Raw genomic sequence first — 25,811 nt, 5'->3', positions numbered from 1 at the left:
CCCGCGTCATGCCGCGAGCGGCAACGCATCATGACGCGTTGGGGGTTTTACGGCTTGCCGAGGAGAGCGACGAGGGTGACGTCACGGAGCCAATGGCAACCGGACCTCCGCCGCTCCGCGCCGGGTTATCAATCGACGATTGTCGTCTCTCGCGGTTCTATAGAGGGATTTCTGGACGCTGTCCGATCGCACCCTTTTCGCTCACGGTGATTCCGCGTTCCGAGAGCGCGCGAGATCATATCGCGCTGCCGCGCGGCGAGACGCGATTGCCACGGTGGACTTCGCGGCAAGGCGCTGACGCGGGGCAACTTGCCGCTAGTGTGACCGTACCCGGCCGACGCACGCACCGAGTCAGAACGAAACTACCGTTCACTGCAACAACTTCAGACGAAATCGCGGTCGCTATCTATGCGATCATGGATGGCCACTACGCAGCTCTTTAGGCACACGGCCGACGTACGTATTGAGTCAAAACGAAACTAAACGAAACCACTGCGAAAGAAACCGCGGCAGCTATGGACGCGATGATGGGTGGCGACTATGAAATCCCGCGGCCAACGTGTTGTTATGCGCGGCGGTAAACACAATAAAGGCACAAATAGGCACGAAGCGTTCCGTCGTTGCTGTCATTCACGTACGATTTCCGCTGCTGACTATGGCTATGCGGACTCCGCCGCTTCGTTTCGGTTGTGCGCTAGCGCCGTTTCTGCTCTTCTGCATCACACATTTCAGGCTCTTTAATGCAAAAACATATAGCCTTCGAGATTTACAGTTGATGTATGGCAGCCATGACGTGAAGCATAGCCTCCGAGATGTGCACCGACTGTCCTTGGCTTTTGGCTGCCTATTCGGGACCGCTGAATAATTCGAAAATATTGAATCCATGAATTCGAATCGAATAACGAACATAGAATTATTCAATGAAATATTCGACAATACCCTATATTCGCCCATCCCTACAGTAATTTTCCCTGATAGAGGCACAAATTCCCTGAGTTTTCCCTGAGTTTTTCCAGAATATTTAAAATCCCTGAGAATTCCCTGTTTTCCCGGTTTTCCCGGTTGGTAGACACCCTGCATGTAGCAGATTACCTCTAAAACTGGGCATGTGGGCCTCATATGCGCTAAGCCACTCTGACAGTCACGCGCAGCCACGCGCCAGAAAAGGCGTGAAAACCTGCCCCCCCCCCAACTTACGCGAGCGTGATCACGTTACTGCGCTTTCCTCCTCCCCTTTACCCCTAGCTTACATGGGAAGACGGTGCTTATCAAGCCACCATACTTCCCGGCTCACCCTCGCAAGCTTTCGCTTGAACCCAAAGCACATAGCGCACAGGGCGCGATGGGATCTTATCACCCTTGGACTTCATACGGAACGTGACGCTGCTCCGCTTGGGCGGTTGCTCTTGGTTGCGCGGCACGCTACTTGAGAGACGCATTCGCAAGCAGCCACTTGTAATTAAACAATTTCAGCATCTGTGACTGCCGAAGTTTCCATTTACAGTCGAATCCCCCTACAACGAATGCCGCTACAACGAAATTTCCGCCACCAATGAAGGTTTTCCGATTCTCCGTCAGCTGCCCATAGAAAATAATACCTTCATAATGAAGGTGTTTTATTCGGTATTTACGCTTCAACGAACTTTTCGAGAACGAAACTGGGACTGAATTGAAATCGGAACTGCCGAGTAGTCAAATTAGAAGGCCCTTCCATAGCTGTGACGATCGTATGTCCGCTTTACAGGGTTTTCGCGAATGAAATCAAATTCAAAGTACCGATTTAAGCCACTGCAATCCATAGCCACGCGTGGTCATCATGCGCCTGCGCGAGACATGGCGAGACTGCAAAGGATCACCGCAATCGCTGCCGTTTTCTGTGGTCTGTGCCCTGTCGAAATGGCTACGCCAATGAAGAAGTGTAAATTTATCTCTTTTGAAGAGAACGCACATGTGATCACCGAGGCAGAAAACAGAAGAAAAAAAATCTCACAGTTTCGCCCGAAAGGTGAAGCATCGATTGCGATAGCAGATTAGTAGACAGCTATATGAACTAATGATAGTAGTTTTACTGGCCGTACAAACTTGTAAACATTCGCTAACTAAATTACCGAGCACGGTGACACGCGCGCACAGGTAAACATGAACTCATCTCGCTCGATGACTGCGGAAACTCTGTGTCAACACGCTGGAGTGAGAAGGCGCCGTCACTCGCTTCACCGCGAACTAAACGTCGAAAGCACAGCGCATCAACTCTCTACAGGCACTTTGCACTTTGCCCACATCGCAGATCGCTTTGAAGATGAAGCCCGCGTGGGCGCTCACTTTGTGTACGTCGCAGATTGCTTTCAAGATAGCGCCCGAGCGGCCGCGCCACAGCCACTGTTGTCAACAAGATGTGAACGTCTCGTCGTCTGGGGAAAATGACAATGCGCTTGACACACCGACTCTGACGACTGCTTTGAAAGTAATGGATCCTTTTCACCTCATCAGAAAAGTTATCAGAGCCCACGACAATGACATTGCGATGGCTCTTTTAACGGACTGTGAGACCCGCGTAATGCCTTTGCTTGCCGTGAAGCGTAAGAAATCCAGGCTGACCGACTTCTGGAAATAAAACTTCCGGTAAGCGCAAACTTGCCAAGCTTGTGTGATAATTGAAACCGCTTCGTTGCGACGGTGCATGTGCTGTAAAATGAGTGTTTGGCGATCGGCCGGGCACGCGCGTTGGGTTAGGCGTCGGCCACAATGTACGAAAAATGCTGTAACAGCGGCGCGAAATGCATTCTCTCGTGAAGCTGACACTTTATCGACTGCCTAAACCTTTGCCCCGCGCCATCGCAAACATTTCCCGGACGATTGTTTCAGTTTCATTCACGGCTTTGCCCGTTTGGCATACGTACATACATACCAATTTCGCGTCAACGAAGTTCTGCCACAACGAAATTTTTCGCGTGTCCCGTGAATTTCGTTGTAGCGGGACTTGTATATAAACACACTTTGTTATATTGAGGTTTTAAAGACATGGTGTTCTATGGACAAGTAGTCATAAAAAGTTAAATTCTTCATTATATTGAGAATTTTGTATACTGAAGTTCGTTATATCAAGGTTTAACTGTATTTGTCTGGTTCTAACATGCCCCCAAATCAAGTGTGCGGCTGCTTTCTATGTGTCCAAAGTAGAAAACTAACGTAGAAATGACGGCTGAGCTCCTAAACAGAGAAGAAATATAAGGCACACCTTATTTACCTTATTTTTAGCGAGAAAAATATGTAAGGGTCTTAATATGTCTTGCACAATGATGCAGTTTCCTAAGGTCAGCTTCGCCGCACGGTTTTGATCAGCTTTGCCGCAATACAGATGTGTTATGCGGTAAAGCATACAACTGCAAACGTGGTATTGGTTTCGTATTCGATTGCACCACACAGGCAATTTTAGATCCCCCCCACCCTCAAAAAAATTTCTGTGCGTTAGAATCTGGTAAATACTGTAATCAGACAATGTGAGCTACCGTTATTGCTTGAAAAATCTTCTAAGGGCAGGCCGTAAATGGGCGTTTACAACAAGAGACGATGTGTACGCATTCACTGTCCCCTAAGCTCCACCGAGACATCCCGTATGCTGCCGCTAAAGGGGCTGCTATTGGGCCCACCATAGGGGTCAGGCACATGAATACTGACTGGTCAAGTTTGAATTATCTGGCGAAGGCAAATTTTAGGATCGAAATGAAAGTTCAGGCCCACAGAAATGCATGGGCGCCAGCCGGGAACGTTGATAAGGACCTAATTACCCAAAAATCTAATTAATCAGTCAAATTAACGGAAGTTGAATGTATCACAAAACAGCAAAATGCTCAGCACGACATAATACTACCGTATTTGCATGATTCTACCATGCCCCCGATTGTAACACGCAGTTACATTACCACACAAATATTTTTAAAAAATTACTTCGCGCCGATTCTACCAGGCACATCAAATAAATAAACCTGAGTCAACACGTATTGCATTCAAACAACTCTAGTAGTAGTAAACGTTTATTCCATGAAGGGGATTGAAGGGGAGGGGGTGGGGGTGGGGCCCTCAGTCCAGAGCTCCACTGGCCTTAGTGGCTCACCGGGCTTGGTCGAGGAGAGCCAGTTGGCTCTCCCATTTCGTGCTAGCAAGCCAGGTCTCCAACTGCCTGTTTCTGGGTATTTGCCCTAATTTGGGGGAATTTATATTTGGGGGCCGCAAATTGCACTCCCACGTAATGGGGGCAAGAGTGGGCCGCTCTCCACACCATGGGCAGATGTCCGCATATTGTGTAGAGCTTATACCGTGTTGTCACTATAGATTTGTGTACATGTTTGTTTGTAGTCGGCGCCAGTCACGAGCCTGTTCCCCAGTAAGGTCCGGGTGCGGATTACTAAATTTTTGGCCGTCACGTTGTCGGTTTTCCACGACTTCACGTGAGTTTGTTAGAGGTTCGTCGATAGGACTCGTCGGAGCTCGGATGTGAAATGCATGAGCTAGCCGATCCGCCCTTCCATTTCCCTCCAGTCCCGTGTGTGCTGAACACCACATGATGGCATGATGTTCTTGTAAGCCATGTCCCAAAATGTTTAAGGCCGCCTTGAGGATGTTTCCAATTAAATAGAGGCGGCAGGCTACTTGGGAATCTGTGAGTACCAAGGCTGACTCTCCTCTCCGGTCTTTGTCCTTGATAGCTAGGGCGATTGCTACCGCCTCTGCCCTACTGGCTGATTTTGCTTTGGTAGAGGCTGTTATCGTCGATTGTTGGGTTACACCTGCTAGGCAGTATCTGTTACTTTGTATTTTGGCTACGCCCGTGTAGATCGTTCCAGGATGCAAAGCGCTTTTGTAGATTCTTAGCCCTTGCCTGCCTTCTAGGTTGATGATATTTAGGATGCATGTTTTTTGGTATGGGAGAAGCTATTATTCGATTCTATATTTCCACGGGCATTGGGGTGGTTTCCTGGTATAAGTACTGGGGTCGTAGGGGATACACGAGCAACAGGCAGGGCTCGGATACCCAAGCCCTGCTTGTTGCGGTGATATTGAGTCATTCTCTTTGAGATATTATCACCGCGGCTTGCTCTTCGTACGAATTGTACAAACCTAGGGCCTCCAGTCTATCTGTGGCAGTATATTTAGGTAGCCTCAGGGCGGTTTTGCATGCCCTGCGTATCAGGATGTCGATGGCTCGCATTTCAGTGTTTGTTGGGTGCTGGTAAGGTAGGCTGTACGTCACCCTGCTGATTACGAAAGCTTGTATCAATCTGATTGTTTCGTCCTCTTTAAAGCCCTTCCTGTGGAAGGTTACCCTGTGTATCATTCGGGCCACCTGTTGTACTGTAGATTTAAGCAAGAGAAGGGTGTGATCTACTCTGCTGTTAATTTGTAATCAGAGGCCTAGAATTCGCAGTTTTTGCACTTCCCGTATCGGTTGGCCTTGGAGTGTTAGCCGGACCTTTGGTTCTGTGCGCATGTATTTTGCTTTGATTCTAATAAATTCTGATTTCTCCGGCACGCAGAACATGTCCGCCATGTCTGTGAAGGCTTCGACTTTGTTTATTGCCTCCTGTAGGGTGTTTTCCTTATGCCCACTTGAGGCTGTCGAGACCCATAAGGTAATATCGTCAGCATACAGTGCGTGACCTAGATCTGGTATTGTCCTCCAGGGACAGAGCGAGCCTGCGCATTGCGATGTTAAATAGCAGTGGATGCCAAGATGGCACCCTGCGGTGTGCCTCTGCCTGGTACCTGTATTTCTTCCGATCGGAGTGAGTCGACACCAATGGTGGCCGTGCGCTCTTGCAGAAAAAGAGCATATGTAGGCGTATGTTTTCTCACCACAACCTAATTCTTGCAGCTCTTTATGAGCTGGTGCGATATGGTGTCGAACGCTTTCTTAAGGCCTAGTGCTAAAACTATTCTATCGGAGCTGCCGGCCGACGGGTTTAGGACTTCGTCTTTTAGCATGAGGAAAACGTCTTAGGCGGATAGATGGGGCCGAAATCCGAACATTGATGGTGGGAACAGTTGGTTGCTTTCTAAGTGAGCGGTTAAGCGCTTCAGCACGACTTTCTCAAATAAAAACTTTATGGAACATACAGAGGCACCCAGACACGCTTAGCTGAATCTTAGCAGCTAGTCGCTACCGGAATCTGATGACACCTTCTTTTCGCTGTCTACCGACCACTGAAAGCCATCTTCAGTTCCACCTAATGCATTAGAAATGCCACAGGTACAGCAAACTGGAAAATGGCGACCACAAGCCAACACAGAAAAAAAAAAAAAAGACATCCATTCGATGGCAGCGTTGCGAGCTACCTTGTATTGAGCTTTTCTTTTTTTTTTTAGTAAGAATAGGTTCCATTTTTGATTTTGAGCAGAATTAGTTACGATTGTAACACGCATGCAAATTTGAACGCACTTTTTATGCAATAAATATGCGCGTTAGAATCATGCAAATACGATATATTATCTTCCATAGGAAAACATTTATAAAGCTCAGTGTAGTTTATCTCTCATCAGCAAAATATTAATGACGGCTAGCAAAGTGATTATGTGCAAGCTTCAATAATACAAAAAAGCCTTTGGCACACAGTTCTTTCATATATTACTGACAACAGAGTATTGTCGCAGCTCAGGAGCTGTGGAAGAAGAAGAAGAAAAAAAAAAACATTTTCCATAGCACTTGAATGAATTACAAAAGCAAAAGGAGCAATCTTCATATGCATGTGCAACTACCACAGATCCTCACTTAATTTCAGGTTGCATATTTAGGCTGCTAAATAATTCGGTTTTCTCTAGTACTCTGCAAAATACCAAAGTGTGGATAAATTTATGCAGCTATATAGCATTACTTTATAGCATATAATCGCTGCACAAGCTAGATGCCACTAAGAGAACGCTCTTACAGTCATGAAAGAAAACTACGCTTAGTACCTTCCCCGCCCTGGCTTGACATCCTGACAGAGGTGTGAAGCAGTGGATTGGCAGGCTTCTTGGAGAACAGGGTCCACTCGCCAATCTTCTCCAGCACCAGAAACCTTCAGCACGTGCTCCACCTTATTTTACAAATGTGTTAACCACAAAAAAGGATGGGCTCACATTTTTCACAAGATTTCAGCATATACAGTAACGAGCCATAGTTACAGCACACATTTTATAACAGCAAAATCAAGTGTTGTTCACGACTCCAAGTGCCTCACCACGTGTCAAGTTCCACAATAGCAAGCATGCAAATGCTTGCCTTCAATTTAGTAATATCAGATGGTAGATATGTACTTTTCTCTGTCCTCAGTTTATTCCCCACAAATTCCAAACAACTAAGTTGCATGTTCAAGACAATGACTAATATGATAATTAGCACAAACAGTGCAAAATGCCTATGCATACATACATTAGTGTATGTGCATGTACTCAGAACCACATAAGTTTACAGTATGAAATTGGCAAAAAAATAAACTTTTGTCACAGCCAACATATCTGCCCAAGAAGTTAAAGGCGCTGTGTACACAAACACCACGTTTTGCTCTTGAATTGGCACTCTTCAGACCCGCAAGTGAAATTGCAAGGGAATTGTAACTTTTGTGCGACTTTCCTGATCTAAAAATTTTTGCAGTCAGCTGTACACAATTGCGTCGATCTTACACACATACACAGGAACATTACTGCTCTCAACCATATCCCACACTTTCCCAGAGAAGCACAGTTCAAAGAAACAACAATAAAAACATGGTTATTAGACATATCCTTATCACTTGGGAAAATTTTGAAGTCAGTTGTAGCTAATTACATAAAATTCACCAAATGACATTGGTTTCAATGCAATGATAGCAGTGGCAATGTGTCGATAAAATACGCAAGAAAGGTCACGGTGTAGGTACAAAGCATTCTTAATTATGTTTTTTTTTTTCACTTAACTTGCTCAGAGCATTAAGATGATCAATTGAGATTTTTCTATTGTGCTTATATAATTACCTAGAGATAGTTATCCATACCAAGTCACAAAAAAAAATGCTAATACATTTCCAATAAACTGCCAACCAGGAACATGGCAGAAGTCTTGGGGCTTGAGGAAAGTTCAGAAATGCAGTCACAGGCAAGATGAAAAGCACAGTTGCTTTGAGCGAGTAGCATATGGGGAGCCAAGGGGGCTTGATTTTTAGTAGGAACTGTAAGACGCCAACAGACAATGAGGCCAAGAAAGGAACAGGGGATATGTTTGATTTTTCTTTAAACTATATGATTATATTTTAACTCTATTACTATTTAAGGATGAAGCCAAATTTACAATAAACTTCATATACAGCCAAATATCAACATAATGACATCAACGTCAACATCAATTATTGTATATAACAAAGCAATCTAATATTTTCTCAGCAATATCAGAGCAGTATATGCTTATAACAAATGTCAGATATAATGAAGGTGTCGCGGTCGATGCAATTTCGTTATTAATGAGTTTCGACTGTAGTTAATAATGGAAAAAGCAAATGAAAAAAGAAGAAGAGACAACTTTGTCGCTAGTGGGAGTTGAACCCACAACCTTCACATACCGTGTGTGATGCACTACCAATCAAGCTATGGTGACAGCTGTCCCTCCATCTACAGTTAAACCTGCTTATAACGAACCTCCATATAACGAATTCCTGGATATAATGAAGTTTTCCTATTCGCCGCCATTACTCCATAGAAGCACATGTATTTGAGACCTCTACGTAACGAAGTGGCAGCGGGAGACCCATTCGATATAACGAATTTTCCCCACCGACAACCTAGAGATTTCGCCCCAAATTTTGTCATTTTTGCGCGAGCAGCAACCGGAAGTACCTTCTCCGTCGCGACGGAATGCGAAGCGAGCGCACGTGTGCGAGGCGGGCTTGCATCCCTCGACCCGGCGATCTTGCCGCCGCAGGCGTGACCTTTCCCCCTCCCTTCATTCAAACCTGATCCTGCCGCTTGCTGCAGCTGGCCTAGCCCGCCAAGCCGGCACTCTCTCCTTTTCCAGTTGATGTTGCCGACGCGCTGGTACACACTGTGACACAGCACACTCGATGAGTGCGGGACACGCGCTGTCAAACGCTGGCGGCGTGTGGAAGCGCCGCTGGAGATGCGAGCGAAGTGACCTTCGTGCTGTTGTCTATCGCTTCAACGCAAACTGAGCGCCGAGAACACACAGCACGCACAAAGCTACGAGCCGCCGACGCACCTACACGGCTAGACTCTGCCCCAACACAGATCGCTGTCAAATACGGCCCGCACGCCGCCGCGCAGTACGCAGTTGATGCCAGAGTACAGTACAACGCCGCCCCACTATCCCTCCCCCCTCACTCCCTCGCCGGTGCCTCGAGCGCAACGGAAGAAGGCGCGCTTCCTCCCTGCTTTTCTTGCGCGCGCGTGATTTAGACGCAGTCATCGGCTCCCCTCGCACGTTTTCACTTGCACATACAGCATACGGCGCGCGGCGACTGCATTATCGCCCTTGGACGGATATCTATGAGCCAAAACCAATTTTAGGGCCACAACCCATCATAGACACCATCTTTATATAGCAAATACGGATCTCAAGGGCCATACTTTTGCTGGCGGAAACTGAAAATATGTCATAGTTGTCACCCCCGGCACTTTGGGCGGCCGCATTAATGCCATCGTCAAGCCACCAAGCCAAGCGACATGAAAAGTCAAAATGGCCGCTCGGGCCAGCGCGGGGTGGCAGTTCGCAACGTATGATGCGGGAACGGTCCCACAGTTGCGACGCAACAGCGGGGTTACCAATGCATTGGGTTCTATGGGAGCTGTGCCGGGAGCGGCCGAAAACGAACAGCCGGGAAAACGCAGCCCCCGGAAACGTAACAGCGGGGTTCTACTGTAACACTATACGACGCTACGACGCCATCGTGACGCTCGCTCTTCGTTTCCGATGCCTCGCGCCTGTGCGAAACGACACGCGTCCACGCCTCCGGTACCTGATGTGACATTCCAAGGATGAGTGCTTCGACGAAAACGGAAAATGGAAAACAGGTGCGCGTTACAATTGAGGGCGCGTTAGAATTCGAGGAAATACGGTAACCGTTTCTTTTTCGAATTTTCGTGCTGAACCTGCATAAACGAAATCCTCTTTATAACGAAGTTTTTCGGGAATTTGTCAATTTCGTTATATCCAGGTTTAACTGTACTTTCTTGGGCCTACGTGTATTTATAACCTACACCTGGGCCGGTATTTTGTAGCGATGCCTTTCCAGGTAATAATGCCTTTTCGCACTTATCGCGCTTTGTCAGTGGTCAGAGCGACGGTCCGCTGGCGTTATCAACGGGATCAGCCGGCCGTGAGCGGTGAATGATAAGACTAGTATAGAATAAGTCATAAGTCATCGCTACAAAATTGCGACCCTGGGAATATTTCTTCAGCCTCATTGTATGTTGGCTTCTTTTCATTCTTAGATAAACAACTGTTTACAAATTGAAATACCATAACTTGTACAAAGTGTGATTTCTTCTTAATTCTCATACTAGGTGTTCATTTTGTAATTCTAATATATTTTTAAATAATCATGTGCAGCAGCTAGCAGAATTACACTCCTTGAGCAGAATTACTCGAAGAGATGGAGATCACTTGCATGAGAAATCGAAATGCATAATTGAAGCTAATAAAATTACAGTAATTAATAGCTTTTAACTAATTGCTTTAGGGCACATGATGCCAGGTACAAATTGGAGTGAGTTAGTTCTTAAAGCACATCCACTTTTTTCCACAAGTTTTCCACATCCAAATTTATGCTATCCACATCCACAAATTTTGAAACAAGCACCAGTTTTCAGACAAGTGATATCGAATTTGTGGAAAAATGCACTGTTGATCCAATTACACTTTCAACAAAATGCCTTCTGAAGTAGTACAGGGCAAACTTACTAGAACACCAATGGTATTTCGTCACGCAGCTTGAAAACGTGTCTCGAAATAGCTGCCTGCCTCAGAATTGCTTCTAAGTAGATATGCCATCCAAACTCACTGACTCTAATACATAAATTGCAATATGTGCTGTAAAGTAATTAGTTAAAAACATAATTAGTAATTACTATTTAATTCTGGCATAAGCAACAATTTAAAAATGCTGTTAAGATTAAAGAAGTTATGTAGATCCAACGCCCATTTGGACTCTTGTGAAGCGAAGTTTTCGTGAAGCAGTTTTCTTGTGCGCATGCACTTTTGCACGCATGTGCTACACGACATGATGCACGCACCAATCATCTAAAAATGCTACAGTGGAACCTCGTTGGTACAATTCTACATAATCCATTTTTTTTCTACCGTAAAATTCCGAGCAAGAGCCCCCCCCAGTGCAAGCGCCCCCCCCCCCCCCCCTAACTTCACGTGCCAATTTCAAATTACCGCGCCGTTCCGGGAAAGCCCCCCCCCCCCCCCCCTGCCCTCTACGCTCCGCACCAACACTGGCCTGCCACATCCAGCAAATTCGGTGCGCATCGGGGTGCCCCGATGAGCCATTTCATCAAATCATGGTTGCACCCAGCGCCCCTAAAGTCCCTAAATATTTTTTTCTAGGGACTTTAGGCGCCCCAGTGGGCACACGTCCGCATCGGGGCGAACTGCGGCTGGCGGTCTGTAGTTCACGGACCGCTGGCCGACGGCGAGATCTGCCTCTCACGCGGCACAGAGGATTTCCCTGCGGCACAGCGACGTGACCACTCGGCGACAGAGGAGTGGTCGCGGCTACGCTTTGGCGTCGCGGGCAACTTTCCCGCTGCTAATTACTCGCCATCGATATCGTCGCTAGGCCTTTTCCAGTTGACTTCGAATCTGTAGCAGACGGCGCTTCAGAACGAACCGCCGACGCTCCCAAGCAGTAATGTTTTGTTACCGTCGTTGCCGCTTTACCCTCTCCTCGCAATAATTTTACACGATGAAGAAAACATGCTGATATTTGCGGTGCTACCAGCTGCGATGCGAGCTTGGCCGAGCCGCGGTTCGCTGTCCGCCGTCGGTAGCCATGCACTGCAGTGAGCTTGACTTGTATCGGAACTCTCATTAGTGCTAAACGTTTCACCGTGGCTATGGTTATTAATAAAGTGAACATTACGTGTCACTCTACTCTAGCGGACATAATTTTGCCTGGAATAGAAGCTGCATAACCAATGTTCGTTTCACCGGTCGGGGCGACGCGTCGGTAGCAGTGTCGATGCGCTCTTTCTGTAGTTCTTTCGGTGGTTTTGAGAGTGATAAACACCACTAACAAATCTTTGGCTTAATAAAGTTCATGTTCGATAAAATTTTAATGCCATTCCCACTGCGCTTCTTTTTTTTTTGGCGGGAAAATTTTGTCGTTGCCATCTTGAATTTTGGTGCCGTTCCGGGATAGCGCCCCCCCCCCCCCCCTAACTTTGCCGGTAATTTCGACTTCCTTGAGGGGGGCGCTTGCTCGGAATTTTACAGTAATATGTTTCTTTTTCTTTTCCCAATAATATGATTTGGTTGGATAATACGTTTTATTTTACGGTTCCCGTGAAGATCGTATATACCAGATTCCACTGTACTTGGTATTGGCACAAGAGAAATATGCGTGTGATTGTGGCCTAATGCTTAGAGCAATGAGCTGTCGTGCGAGGAGACAGAAGATTTATTCAACCATTGGACACGTAATTCTTTCATTGTCTCTGTGTTAGCTATTCGGCAACAAAGCAGCAGCAACAGCCACAGTCAGCAAAGTTGCCGAGGGTTCACTAAGAAAGCTTCCCTTTAAAAGGAAAACACCTGGTATTTCTTTTTCTGCTGTTTTTTTATGGAGAGTACACATTTGGTAACTAAATACTAGCGTTGTGCGAATATTCGAAACTTCGGATATTCGATTTGAATTGGTTAGTATTTAATTAGATTCGAAAGACACTTCCACTATTCAAAACGTTTGAACCACCGAATATTGCTGTTGTCAGTTCTTTAGGTCCGCTTCACCACAGTACAGCCGTGTTTTGCGGCGAAGCATACAAGACTGTATTACAGTGAAGCATATTTTCCGTGCAGTGAAGCATGGCAAAAGTAAAAAGGGGGCACTGCTGGTGCTTATGGCTACCTCAGCTCAAGTACCCACACTGTGCTGCCTCTTCATGCATCTGGACAACCCCAGCCTCCAGTCGGAAACCTCTGTGTCTGCTACTAATCTGGCTAAGTGCCTAAAGACACAGTTTCTAAACTACAAATTTGACCATGGTAGCAAGCTTGGCGATGTTTTTAGACCCTTGTTCTAAAGTAGCTGAATACTACCAGGATGCTTCAATAGCAAACTGGATTAAAAACTTGGCTTTAGAATAAGCAAGAAAATCAGACATGCCTTAAGCAATGAAAACATCTGAAGAGGCTCCTTCCACTTCAGCACTTTCAAAATACCTTTATAAGCTCATCAACCAGCAGTAATTTTCACTTGCTTGTGGCAGCAATTTTGACTGCCACAAGCACAGGTTGAAAGATTTGTGCATGATGAAATTTTGGGTCAGAAAAAAGATGTGTGTGTGGTGGTGTAAGCATGGTGCAGACGGTTGACTCAGTTTGCGAAGCGATACCTATCAATATGAGACAGTAATGTGTCCAGTGAGCAGCTATTTTCTGTGTCTGAACAAATCGTAACATGCAGAAGGGTGTCTCTGCTCCCCGAACATGCCGAGCAGCTATCCTTCCTTCATAACAACATTAGGTACCTGCAGTTATGATACTGTCAAGCAAAAGTGTTGTAGTAGTAACTAGAGAATTTTGTTGACCATAAAGCATAATTTCCTGTCTGTTATTCGCTGTGCAATCAACTTGCTTTTATTTATCGTACCTCTGGTTGGTAAAAAAAATTGAATTTTTTTATACGATTCGATTTGCCCTTGTTTTCGTTATTCGAATTCACTTTGAAATTGAAAACTTGATATTCCCACACCCCCTACTAAATATAGTAAAGCCTGTTATAACGAAGTTCAATAGGGACCAGAATTATTTCGTTATATCCATTATTGCATGTACTGCACTATGAATCCTTATGAGGATTTCAAGAAGAATTTCACTCACTTCATTATATCCTGATTTGTTATAACAAGGTTTAACTGCAGTACATACAAATGAGTCCCCCAAAATCATTAATTCTCAAATCATTCATCTGTCATGAAATATCCCCTTTAAGGGAGCCCCCAGCTACTGACATTAAATGTAAATATAATTCAATGCAAAGACATTTAAACTTCCTGTGTGACAGTGACAGCGGTATTACATGTACAGAAGCAAAGTCTCGGCTCACTTTCAGTTTTGTGGCTGGGGGCTGCTACTACTTTTGTAGTGTTGGTGCAGGTCAGAGAAAGAGCTTCCAAACCATAATGCGACACCGTTAATTTCGACTTTAGAGCATTGTGATTCCTTCACATTGCCAAGTAATGAATTTGAAATTCTATATAGCAGTTCGGTATCAGGTATGCAGCTAAACTTAGTATGCCAACAAATGTGCTGACCTGTCGACGGCACTGGTCTGAGAGACGCTGGCTGCCTTGAGCTGAAGGTCTTGCATGCCTCATAAGGCAGTGGAGGGTCTTGCCATTGGGCTCAAGACGCCGCCGGCAGAAGGTTGCAATATCCTGCTCACATGATGATGCCAAGTCTGGTGTGAGTTGGTAGTTCTCAAGAAGGAAGCGACGGTGCTCCAACATTTCCTGTTGGCATTCAGCTCCCACTGGATAGTCTAAGAATCAGACAAGGCAATGTTACCACATATAAAAAATTACACTATACATAATTGCACACTGCAGAAATAATACCAGGCAGCACAGTATGGTCGTGAAAATCAAGGAAAGTGCAGGGCTTGCTTATCAAACAGCCTAACCTAGTCTAGCCTAGATTAACCTAATCAGCACCCATGTGTGTGTTGGCTTCTTGTTTAGTGCCGTGTCTTTTTGCCCCACGGCAAGACATTCACCATAACCCAAAATCAACTAACCCACAAACAAGCCATTACTAACTGTGGGGAAAGGACACAATATTTTTTTATATATATATTTTTTACGTGTACTCCGAGACATGTGGACTCAGTAGAAGTGCCTACCGAAGTGAAGAAGACGAGCTGAGGGCAGGTGGCACGGGAGCTGGAAGAAAAAAGAACAAAAAACGACGAAAAAGAAGTGCTACGTGGCGAACGTGCGGAGGAGCTCGAGCGGCGAAGCCACGGTGGCAGCAGATCGGGTGCGACGCTCGGGAAGAAGAGCTCGGGCCGTGGTTCCTGCTGCGTCCGAGTGACCAAGGCGTGCCTACCCGGGCCAGATGCGGAGGCCTGTTCCGGGACCAAGGACGAGGCCTGCTGAGCGGCTCCTGCCAGGGCGCAGTTGCTGAGGGCTGTTCTTGGTCGAGGCCTACCGAGGTGCTGTCCGCGTGGGCCGACCCTGGGTCGCGGTCCTCGTGAGTTGCGGACGGACAACGCAGTGGTGTCCTCAACATAGCCAGGCGCCGCACACGGTAGCGCAGCCGTGTGCCGGCGGCGGTTCCAGCAGCAGCAACCGTGCCACCTCTGCCTCGGCTCGCCTCGGCGACCGTACCGCGGCAACAAGCGAGTCGATCGTCACGACCGAAACCGTGAGATGGTTTTTTCGGAACTCTTGTCGCGCCGAACGGTGGTGTAGGACTGAGCGTCGCGTACATCAGTGTGCGCGTGAAACTCCTCTGTGACATTATTTTGTTTTCATTTCCTTTCCTTGCCATCGTGTGTTTGAAAGAAAAACATTTTTTTTTTGCCAACTGGCGTCTCTTGTGCGTTTTTCTCGTCTTAAGACACAAACAAGTGACGAACGTCCATAATCATCACAATTTCTGGCGTCCGCGAACAGGACGAAGCTCTCTTTCTATCTTAGAGCCTCACGTTGTTTGTGTGCAGTAGACGAGAATGGACGAGAAGAGAACGCTAGTGGAGCTAGGGAAGGAGATGGGGCTGAGTGGAGAGGCGTTAGTGGCATGGGTAAGCGCTGAGCAGAAGGAAATGAGGGACCAAAGAGCGAAAGAACGAGAAGAGGCGCGCATAGCAGCACAGGCAGATCATGAGCGGGAGCTAGCTCGCATGGAGGCTGAACGAGCCCTCCTTGAGGAGCGACGTCGAGCTGCAGAGGCGCAGCGTCCGAATATGAGTTTGGTAGGCGACGGCACAGGTGGTGGTCAGAGTTTTCGCAGCCCGCACAAGATGATTCCGCCCTATAATGAGGGTAGAGATGAATTGGATGCTTACATACAGAGATTTGAGAGGGTGGCCTCAAGCCAAGGTTGGCCAACAGACAAGTGGGCCTTGTCGCTAAGTTTGTGTCTCACAGGAGAAGCATTAACGGTGGTAGGACGCATGTCTGCTGAAGACTCTACGGACTACGCAAAGCTGAAGCAGACGCTGTTACAGCGGTTCCGCTACACAGAAGAGGGATACCGCGTGAAGTTTCGGGATGCCCGGCCCGAAAATGCTGAGACAGGACGACAGTTCGCAGGGCGCCTCTTGGGATACTTCGACCATTGGCAAGAGCTAGCGAAGACGTCGAAGACTTATGAAGCTCTACGAGACAAGATGGTGGCCGAACAGTTTATAAGACGGTGCGACGAGAAGTTGGCTATCTTTCTGAAGGAAAGAGGATGTCGTAATCTGGATATGCTGGCTACGACGGCAGACCAGTACTTGGAAGCCCAGGGAATCGTGAATCTCGCTAAGGGTAAAGAAGAAAAAGGGAACTCTATGGTCACTGGTAAAGTGGGCACTACAAACGAAAGCAAAGGAAAACTGCTTTGCTTTCTGTGCAACAGGCAGGGCCACAGAGCTGCGGATTGCTGGACAAAATCCCGAGCACCGAAGTCGCCACAGTGCTGGACGTGCAAGAAGACAGGACACAGATCTGATAGTTGCCCCTCTGACTCTGGAAAACGAGGGGAAGCATCATGCTCTCTCTTAGGATCCGAGAAAGCGCAGCATGAAGAGTTAGTGGAACCGGGACATGATAAGAAAAGGGTAACCCAGGGTCATGACATTTGCGACTGTACACAAAGCAATGCGACTTGTGATGGCGGATCGAAGCAAATGCCGACAGCAAAGGGCTACCTGGAAGGAAAATTAGTCACCATATTACGGGATACCGGATGCAATACAGTTGTGGTGAAACGGTCGTTGGTTCCCGACTCCAAGCTAACTGGTAGCATCCGCACTATCCGCTTATTGGATCAGTCTACGAAGAGTTTACCAGAAGCAGAAGTGTGTATTGATTCTCCGTTTTTCAAGGGACAAGTTCTTGCTGTTTGCATGGAGAACCCTTTATATGAAGTTGTGCTAGGCAACGTTACCGGAGTACTATCAGATACACCCCATATCCCGAAGCCGGAAGAGCGACCTCGGTCCGCACTGGTCCGCACGGATCAGGTTACCCATCAGGACACAAGTGAACGCCTAATTTCCCCGAATAGAGGACGGAAAGAGAATGTGTCAGCAGCTGTAGGAAAGGAAGACAAGCAACACAGAGAACTGTCAGTTCCATGGATTAACCCATTGGACATCAGCCCGAAAGAGCTGCGGAAATTACAGAGCACCGATCCCACGCTAGAAACTTGTTTCGCAGCGTTGGGGAAGAAAACCACATCCAAGAAATCAGCAGTCATAGAGTTTGTGCTGATACGTGATGTTCTCTTCCGGCGATACCACACTGTAGAACGGCGAGACTTGGAGCAACTTGTGGTCCCCAAGGATCTCCGGAACACAGTGATGAAAATGGCCCATGAAGGTCTTCTGTCTGGTCATCAGGGGCAAAGGAGGACTACAGACCGTGTCCTTGAAGAATTTTATTGGCCTGGTGTACAGGCGGATGTCACACGTTTTGTAAAGTCGTGTGACATATGTCAAAGGACAGTACCAAAACACCTCGTTGGTCGAATCCCTTTGGGGAATATGCCCATCATCGACACACCATTTCAACGGGTCGCCGTCGACATTATTGGCCCCCTGTCCCCAACTTCAGCTAAGGGAAACAGATACGTGCTAACGATGGTGGACTTTGCTACGCGTTATCCGGACGCGGTAGCACTGCCGAGCATTGAGACCGAGCGGATAGCAGAAGCACTGTTAGAAATGTTTTCCCGGGTTGGAGTCCCACGAGAAATAGTGAGCGACCGTGGAAAGTCGTTCACATCCAACCTTATGCAAGAACTCGGGCGACTACTGTCATTTCGTCAACTTCCTACAACTCCCTATCATCCCATGGCAAACGGACTGGTGGAAAGGTTCAATGGAACTCTCAAACAAATGGTCCGCCGCATGTGCCAAGAATGCCCTAAACAATGGGATAGATACCTGGCTCCCTTGCTTTTCGCATACCGTGAAGTTCCCCAAGCAAGCCTTGGATTCTCGCCATTCGACCTACTTTACGGTCGATTCGTCCGGGGACCGATGTCCATTCTGAAAGAACTGTGGACAGGCGATAACGTTGATGCGGAAACGAAGACAACTTATGGATACGTTGTAGAGCTCCAGGAGCGCCTGCAAAACACCTGCAAGGTAGCCCATGAAGAACTACAGAAGGCCAAAGTCATACAAAAGAAGTATTACGATAAAAAAACGAGAGTTCGACAGCTATCGCCAGGTGACAAGGTATTGCTGCTCCTACCATCAGATAGGAACAAGCTGATTCTGACATGGAAGGGGCCTTTCACAGTCGTCGAAAAACGTAATGAATATGACTATTTGGTAGACCTCGGAGGTCGAATGAGCCTATTTCATATCAACCTCCTAAAGAAATACGAGGAAAGGGAGTCCACGGCTGACGTCCTGCAACACGCCGCAGTTACTGTGCAGACGGACAACACAGGAGAGCAAGAAATGCCTTTTGTTGCACTACACCAACGGGAAACATACAAGAATGTGTTAGTAGCAACTGACTTGAGTAACGAGCAGACAGTCCAGATTGATGATCTCCTGAAAGAGTTTCAAGATGTGTTTTCAGATGTGCCGGGCAAGACAAACGTTGTCGAGTGCAAGTTACGCCTCACAACAGAAACGCCGGTAAATGTACGTCCGTACCCTATACCATTTGCCATCCAAGAAGCTGTAGAACAGGAAGTCCAGGACATGCTAAAGCAAGGTATAATTGAACCCTCCGACTCTCCTTATCAAGCACCTATCGTCGTGGTGAAGAAAAAAGACGGGAGCATGCGGCTTTGCATTGACTTCAGACAGCTGAATCGAGTTGTGGTTACGGACAACGAACCCATACCTCGGGTGGACATGATGTTTGCCAAACTGGGTCAAAGCCAATACTTTTCGAAGTTCGATTTCACAAAAGGGTATTGGCAGGTGCCTATGCACGAAGCATCGAAGCCCCTCACTGCGTTTCAAGCTTCTTCTGGGCTGTACCAATTCAGATTTATGCCTTTCGGCATCAAGACCGCACCTGCGGTGTTCACTCGACTCATGAGACGAGTGGTAGAAGGAATACCGAACATATATCACTATTTTGACGATGTGCTAATAGCCACACAAACCTGGGACGAGCACATTACCACTCTCACCAAGTTCCTGAAACGTGTTCGTGCAGCTCATTTGACCATAAAGCCCTCAAAAAGTGAGGTTGCCTTTGCTTCGGTAAAGTTCTTAGGACATATCGTCGGGAACAATCTTCTCCGGCCACAGATTGAGACATTAGAGAAGATTCAGGCTGCAAAGCGACCGCAGACGAAGAAAGAAGTTCGCTCCTTTCTTGGCTTAACGGGTTATTACAGAGATTTCATCCCAAACTATTCTGCTGTGGCAGCACCTCTAACAGAACTCACCAAGAAGCGAGGTCCGAATAAGGTCATCTGGGAAGAATGCCATCAACAAGCTTTTGAAACGTTGCGACGCGTGCTATCGTCTAGTCCGGTTTTACGCTCACCGGAGTTACAAGAGCCCTTCATATTGCGCACGGACGCATCTTCGTCCAGCGTTGGCGCCGTCTTACTGCAGCGTCACGACGGGGTGCTACATCCAGTAGCCTATGCCAGCCGTAAACTCCTCGCACGAGAAACCCGCTACTCAACCATCGAGAGAGAAGCCCTGGCACTTGTGTGGGCTATTCAAAAGTTTCATGTGTACCTCTTCGGCAAACGTTTCGTGCTGCAAACGGACCACCAGCCTCTCGCTTACATAAACTCTGCCAAACATATGAATAGCCGAGTGCTCCGCTGGAGTCTCTTGCTAACGGAATACGACTTCGTGGTTGAATACATTAAGGGCGCCGAAAACATAGGTGCCGACTACCTCAGCCGCGTTTGACTTCTGGACGTCTCATCCTTTTCGATTCATCATTTATAAATGAACTCATTTGTGTATTTTTTTTCTAAAAGTTGTTTTTTTTTTTAACAACTTTCTTGAGCGGGGGGATATTGTGGGGAAAGGACACAATATTTTTTTATATATATATTTTTTACGTGTACTCCGAGACATGTGGACTCAGTAGAAGTGCCTACCGAAGTGAAGAAGACGAGCTGAGGGCAGGTGGCACGGGAGCTGGAAGAAAAAAGAACAAAAAACGACGAAAAAGAAGTGCTACGTGGCGAACGTGCGGAGGAGCTCGAGCGGCGAAGCCACGGTGGCAGCAGATCGGGTGCGACGCTCGGGAAGAAGAGCTCGGGCCGTGGTTCCTGCTGCGTCCGAGTGACCAAGGCGTGCCTACCCGGGCCAGATGCGGAGGCCTGTTCCGGGACCAAGGACGAGGCCTGCTGAGCGGCTCCTGCCAGGGCGCAGTTGCTGAGGGCTGTTCTTGGTCGAGGCCTACCGAGGTGCTGTCCGCGTGGGCCGACCCTGGGTCGCGGTCCTCGTGAGTTGCGGACGGACAACGCAGTGGTGTCCTCAACATAGCCAGGCGCCGCACACGGTAGCGCAGCCGTGTGCCGGCGGCGGTTCCAGCAGCAGCAACCGTGCCACCTCTGCCTCGGCTCGCCTCGGCGACCGTACCGCGGCAACAAGCGAGTCGATCGTCACGACCGAAACCGTGAGATGGTTTTTTCGGAACTCTTGTCGCGCCGAACGGTGGTGTAGGACTGAGCGTCGCGTACATCAGTGTGCGCGTGAAACTCCTCTGTGACATTATTTTGTTTTCATTTCCTTTCCTTGCCATCGTGTGTTTGAAAGAAAAACATTTTTTTTTTTGCCAACTGGCGTCTCTTGTGCGTTTTTCTCGTCTTAAGACACAAACAAGTGACGAACGTCCATAATCATCACACTAACCTAGGAAAGCTCACGGTCACCGACGCCTTGGGAAGCATAGAGGAAGACTGGTTTTGATTTGCAAAAGGGAACTGGTTTTATGTTGGCAATTTGATTAAAAACAGAGTGAATTAAAATATGCATAAATGAAGAAGTGACCCACCCCTAGTGGGGATTAAGCTCATAAGCTCTGCGTGTCGCATGTGCAGCTTTCCTATGTTCCTTGGCATCAATGACTGTTGGCCTCAGTGTAGCATGCTAATTTTGAGGCCAAAGGTTCCTACAAATCAGTGTGGCAACTTAGCCCAAATGCCATAGTTCAAACTTATGCACAATTGCAGACAAAATATTTATAGCTCAGACCGCCCACAGTTGTATGTATATGTTGTATGTGTGACACATGAAAATAAACAGGTAGCAAAGTGTAGTTTTCTGACATCCTTAAAGAAATCTAGAACTGTATCAAAGGATCAGTTTCTAAAGTGCAGAAAAAAGATTTATAGGAGCACTGACAGAAAATATGCCTCATTTCCTTTTTAAATGGATAGCTGTCAAACTATTAAACATGGTTATAAAGCTTAAATTCCTCAACAAATAATGAATAACATCACATTTTAATGTAATCAATTCCAAATGCACAAACTGAGTACAGTTTGGCTTCGGACTCCTTGTTATACATCAATTTCATGGAAATCAAAAGTGATGGTCTTGTGGTATACAAACCATTGCCATATGGGTCAGTCAATCCTGTTCAGTGAACCTCTACAAACTTTGTAAAAGAGCAACATCTCTCTCTCCCTCTGCTCACCTTCGTCTCTATCTCTCCCTTATCGCTCTCTTCAACCGTGATGCCACCAACTTCACTGCAGTGCAGCAGACAACCTTTTGCCAAGGGTAGGCAGGCATAGCACTTTAAGCATTGGTGTTGACATTCTACCTCCGACCGCCATTAGAAGAGTTACTGAAGCTTTGTAACTGCAACATTTTTGTTAAACTAAGTATTCCACAAAAAGCTACATAAAATGTGTTTATTGCTAGCCAAGAGCGACCCCAAATGCATTGCATACATTGCAAGTACGCAACATTTTTCCCGCTGGCATCGGTAAATGCTGGGAATGGTCTTAGACGAGTTCAGAATCGCTACTGTCTCAGCCACTAGTAAACCCTCATGTAAGCTAGAAAGCCTGCACCGCCCTTGCCAAGTTCATTTGTGACGCTAAAGAAGTACAGCCACGGTGAAATGGGAAAATAGCATGCATTTAAAAAAATGTTTGCCTTGAGCACATACCTTTTGCGGGATACACAGCCAGTTTATTAATGATCATTTAACTTTAGATACAGAACACAAGTAGCAGCAAAGTTGGAACAGCAGAGAGTGACAAGCTGCACATAGTTTTTAGATCACAGTGACTTTTTAAGCGGCTTTGCTCCTGGTGATTTCGGCTGCTTTAGGAACTCATCTTAATAAACCAGTTCAAAGCAAGTACCCCTCTTGCATATGGCATCTTGCGCTGTAACAAGAGGCCAAGGGTGGCACAGGTACCATCACAATTCATTTTTTCTATGTATTTCTTGCAATCTTGCCTCGTGCTATCTTTCAACACCTTTTAACCTTTTCCGAAAACAGAATTTGTAAGCAACATTTGTGAAACCATAGAATGAGCCCAAATTCGTAAACTTTACGAAATGTTCAGGAGAGCTCACAGTCATGAAATGGCATAAAGAGGCACCACTTCATCTATTTTCAACTATGATGGTACAGACACCGTGGCGTACGTCATTTCAGAAAGCAAGGACAACATTTACAACTGAGATTAGCCATTCTTGAGATGAAGAAGAGGAAGGCTCACAGGAAAACATTTTGAGTGCGGCACACCAGTAGACTAAGATTGATGTAAACATCATCTTCAAAAGGTCTACTTCGTTTCATTTTTCAGCGGTCCTTGAGTAAGATGTTGACCTTGCCTGCTAAATAGCTGGCATATATTTAGTCTTCTCTCAAAGAGAAAATTTTGAGGATAGTCAATGAAACCAGTTGGAACGTCACTGAGAAGTTGAAAAGTAGCTGCCCCGGCAATTAAGCCTCAAAAGTGGGTGCCAGTGACCTAAGGGAGAGACAGAGTTTTTGTCCCTCCTACTCAGACAGGAATTCATCAGCTGCAACAGGGTTCATAACTGATCAAAGAGTAGGGTTTTTGTTCACGCCCATTTTACAGCGAATCTTTTAGTGCAACTAGAAGCACTTGAAAACATTTTATGCATAGAGAAAAATAAGTCGAGCAATATGAGTAAATTGCGTGTCTACAATAACAAAAATGGCACTCTGGCCATGGGAGGAGGCTTCATAAGCCATAAATGATTCGAAAACGAGAGACGGGTGGCAGCAGCACTTCGTAGTTCCCACCATAGCTCGCAGTGACGTCCTGGATTTTGACGGCATCTGCTTGCATCTGCATTTATGGACTACATTGTATTGCAAACAAGGCAAAGACTGAATTTAGCAAGTTTCCAGTACTTTTACTGTGCCACAACAGCTTAAATATAAGAAAATACACTGAAATACACGACTTGACACTGACGTATTAGCATTGGGGTTTCAGCATGAAATTTTGAAAAATTGAAGTTTGGCCTTCATTTTCTACAGTAGTGATCAACCTCTTAAAGTAAAATTATTGAAGATTGAGTTTTGAAGCAATACTTCATTAGTCAAAACTGATTAAGTGTCTCTCATTAACGTATCTTCAAGCTGGGCATAGTTAGTGGCTTTCCTACATCGTCAAGTAATTATGTGACATAGGTGCTAAGAGCATGATTCTTGGACATTGTTTACTTTCACGTTTACCTTTGTGCATTGCATTCTCAAGGCAAAGGAGGATCTGGGCCAAGCGGAACTCCCGGCGATTTGAGGTCTTTTCACGACAGCGATACATGCGGATGTCCTGCAGGCATGCTCCACTCAGACCTTGGCTCACCCGGAAGTCCTGCATCGTCAGCTGCTCCCTCTGGACCAGCTTCTCACGGCACTGCATGTACCACACACAACACATATATGGCAAATGAACAAAACAGTGCTTACTGTGCTCTGCAATAAGGAAAAGAACCATGGGCCATCATTCTGACCCATGATTTTGATAGTCTCCATTTTGAATGCTTGATGGGGCAACATAAGCCCTGAGTGATTCCTTTTTTTCACGGGCTGCACTTACCTATACTCACTGTTATTTTCTTCGGTAGAAGGGAAGAAGGGGACTACCTGACACTACATAGCATCCAGAGAGCCTTCTCACACACAGTTTATAAAGTGCACCACAAGACGTAGACTGGAACTAATCTTTTTACTGACAGCTGCATCATTTGTATTGCACGAACAACCATCCTCACTTCAGGTTCATTTCATGGCAATGCCTGAGTGAGGCGAAGTTCGAGGACATAAATAGCAAGGAGATTGAAGGAGAGGTAAATTCACGTGAGGTGATTTGCTGGCATATTGTTCTGTTGAAACTGTTACCCCCCTTACTCAATGCCCTTCATTGGACCTGTAAGGTATTATGAATAAATAAATAGAAATATATAAATATATATATATATACTGCATATAGTGTAGCAGAATGGACAGCTGGGCTAGTTGGTTTACTTGCATCTTGACTACTGTTTTAGCACAAGATGCTGGATGCTGGCATATACACATGCTCCCCAAAAGGAACATATGTCGCTGAATTCTTGAACTGTCACTGACTATAGCTGTCACATTTTCCAAGTTCCAAGACTGCAGAACACAACTTTCACACACACATTTTTTACAGAACACCCATCGTTGCTTAAGGCAGTAGTTAAGCATGTGTACAGTCGAGCGCCTCTTCAATGAACGCCTCAACAACAAAATGACCTGTATAACAAAGGAATAATTCTGTCCCTGTTCTATTGTGGGCTGTGCAATGCGCGATGTTTACAATCAAGTAACCCGTATAACGAATGATTTCGGAGGCCCCAAGCACTTCATTATAAAGGTGTTCGACTGTATTTGAGTGCCAGTTTTCTATACCATGCCAGCATTTAAGTGCACCAACAGAACTTTATTGCACATGCCACAATTCCAATGTAAACATTTTCTTTTTCAAGAAAACATGGACCAACAATGACATACATGCTAAAATCAAGTACAAGACCAAGACAGTGCTAGCAACACCATATCACCATCAGCATAACAAATGGCAGTGTGCTATGCTTGATGCATTGTTGCATCACTGCTAATATTAGTGGACAGAAAGATGCTTCTCATACTGTGTGCAGCAATTTTTAATTTTATCATGGATGCTCCCCCATTTTCATATTTTTTTTTTTCAGTGCTGCAGTACTTCAATAATGTCATCAACTCAGAGCCAGCAAGTATGTTTAATGCATTAGGTGTGAAAAACAACAGGAAGACATGATACACAGAGTTGACTATAATGTTGGAATCAAAAGTAAAAAGCTTCCTTGGGCAGGGCAACAAGTGCCCTGACAAAGACAACTCCACTTATTGAAACATTCACTTTAGAGATCTCTCCTGTTCGAACACTGTTGATTGACAAAAAT

At 46.2% G+C, this 25,811-nt stretch overlaps 1 protein-coding gene across 1 annotated transcript in view; it reads right to left on the bottom strand.

Annotated features, from left to right (window-relative positions):
• The window catches only part of LOC119436163 (Golgi apparatus protein 1), a 128,865-nt gene that overhangs the window by 76,974 nt on the left and 26,080 nt on the right, over positions 1-25,811 (bottom strand). Inside the window, exons 6-8 of the mRNA XM_037702929.2 lie at positions 24,079-24,259; positions 14,506-14,732; positions 6,952-7,073 (exon numbers count right to left, since the gene is read on the bottom strand). Coding sequence (XP_037558857.1) covers positions 6,952-7,073; positions 14,506-14,732; positions 24,079-24,259 — 530 coding nt within the window. The remainder of the gene's footprint in view (positions 1-6,951; positions 7,074-14,505; positions 14,733-24,078; positions 24,260-25,811) is intronic.

This window comes from Dermacentor silvarum, chromosome 1 (assembly GCF_013339745.2).
Source record: "Dermacentor silvarum isolate Dsil-2018 chromosome 1, BIME_Dsil_1.4, whole genome shotgun sequence".
NCBI classification, from domain to species: Eukaryota; Metazoa; Arthropoda; class Arachnida; order Ixodida; family Ixodidae; genus Dermacentor; species Dermacentor silvarum.
This window is presented reverse-complemented; position numbering and strand designations above follow the sequence as displayed.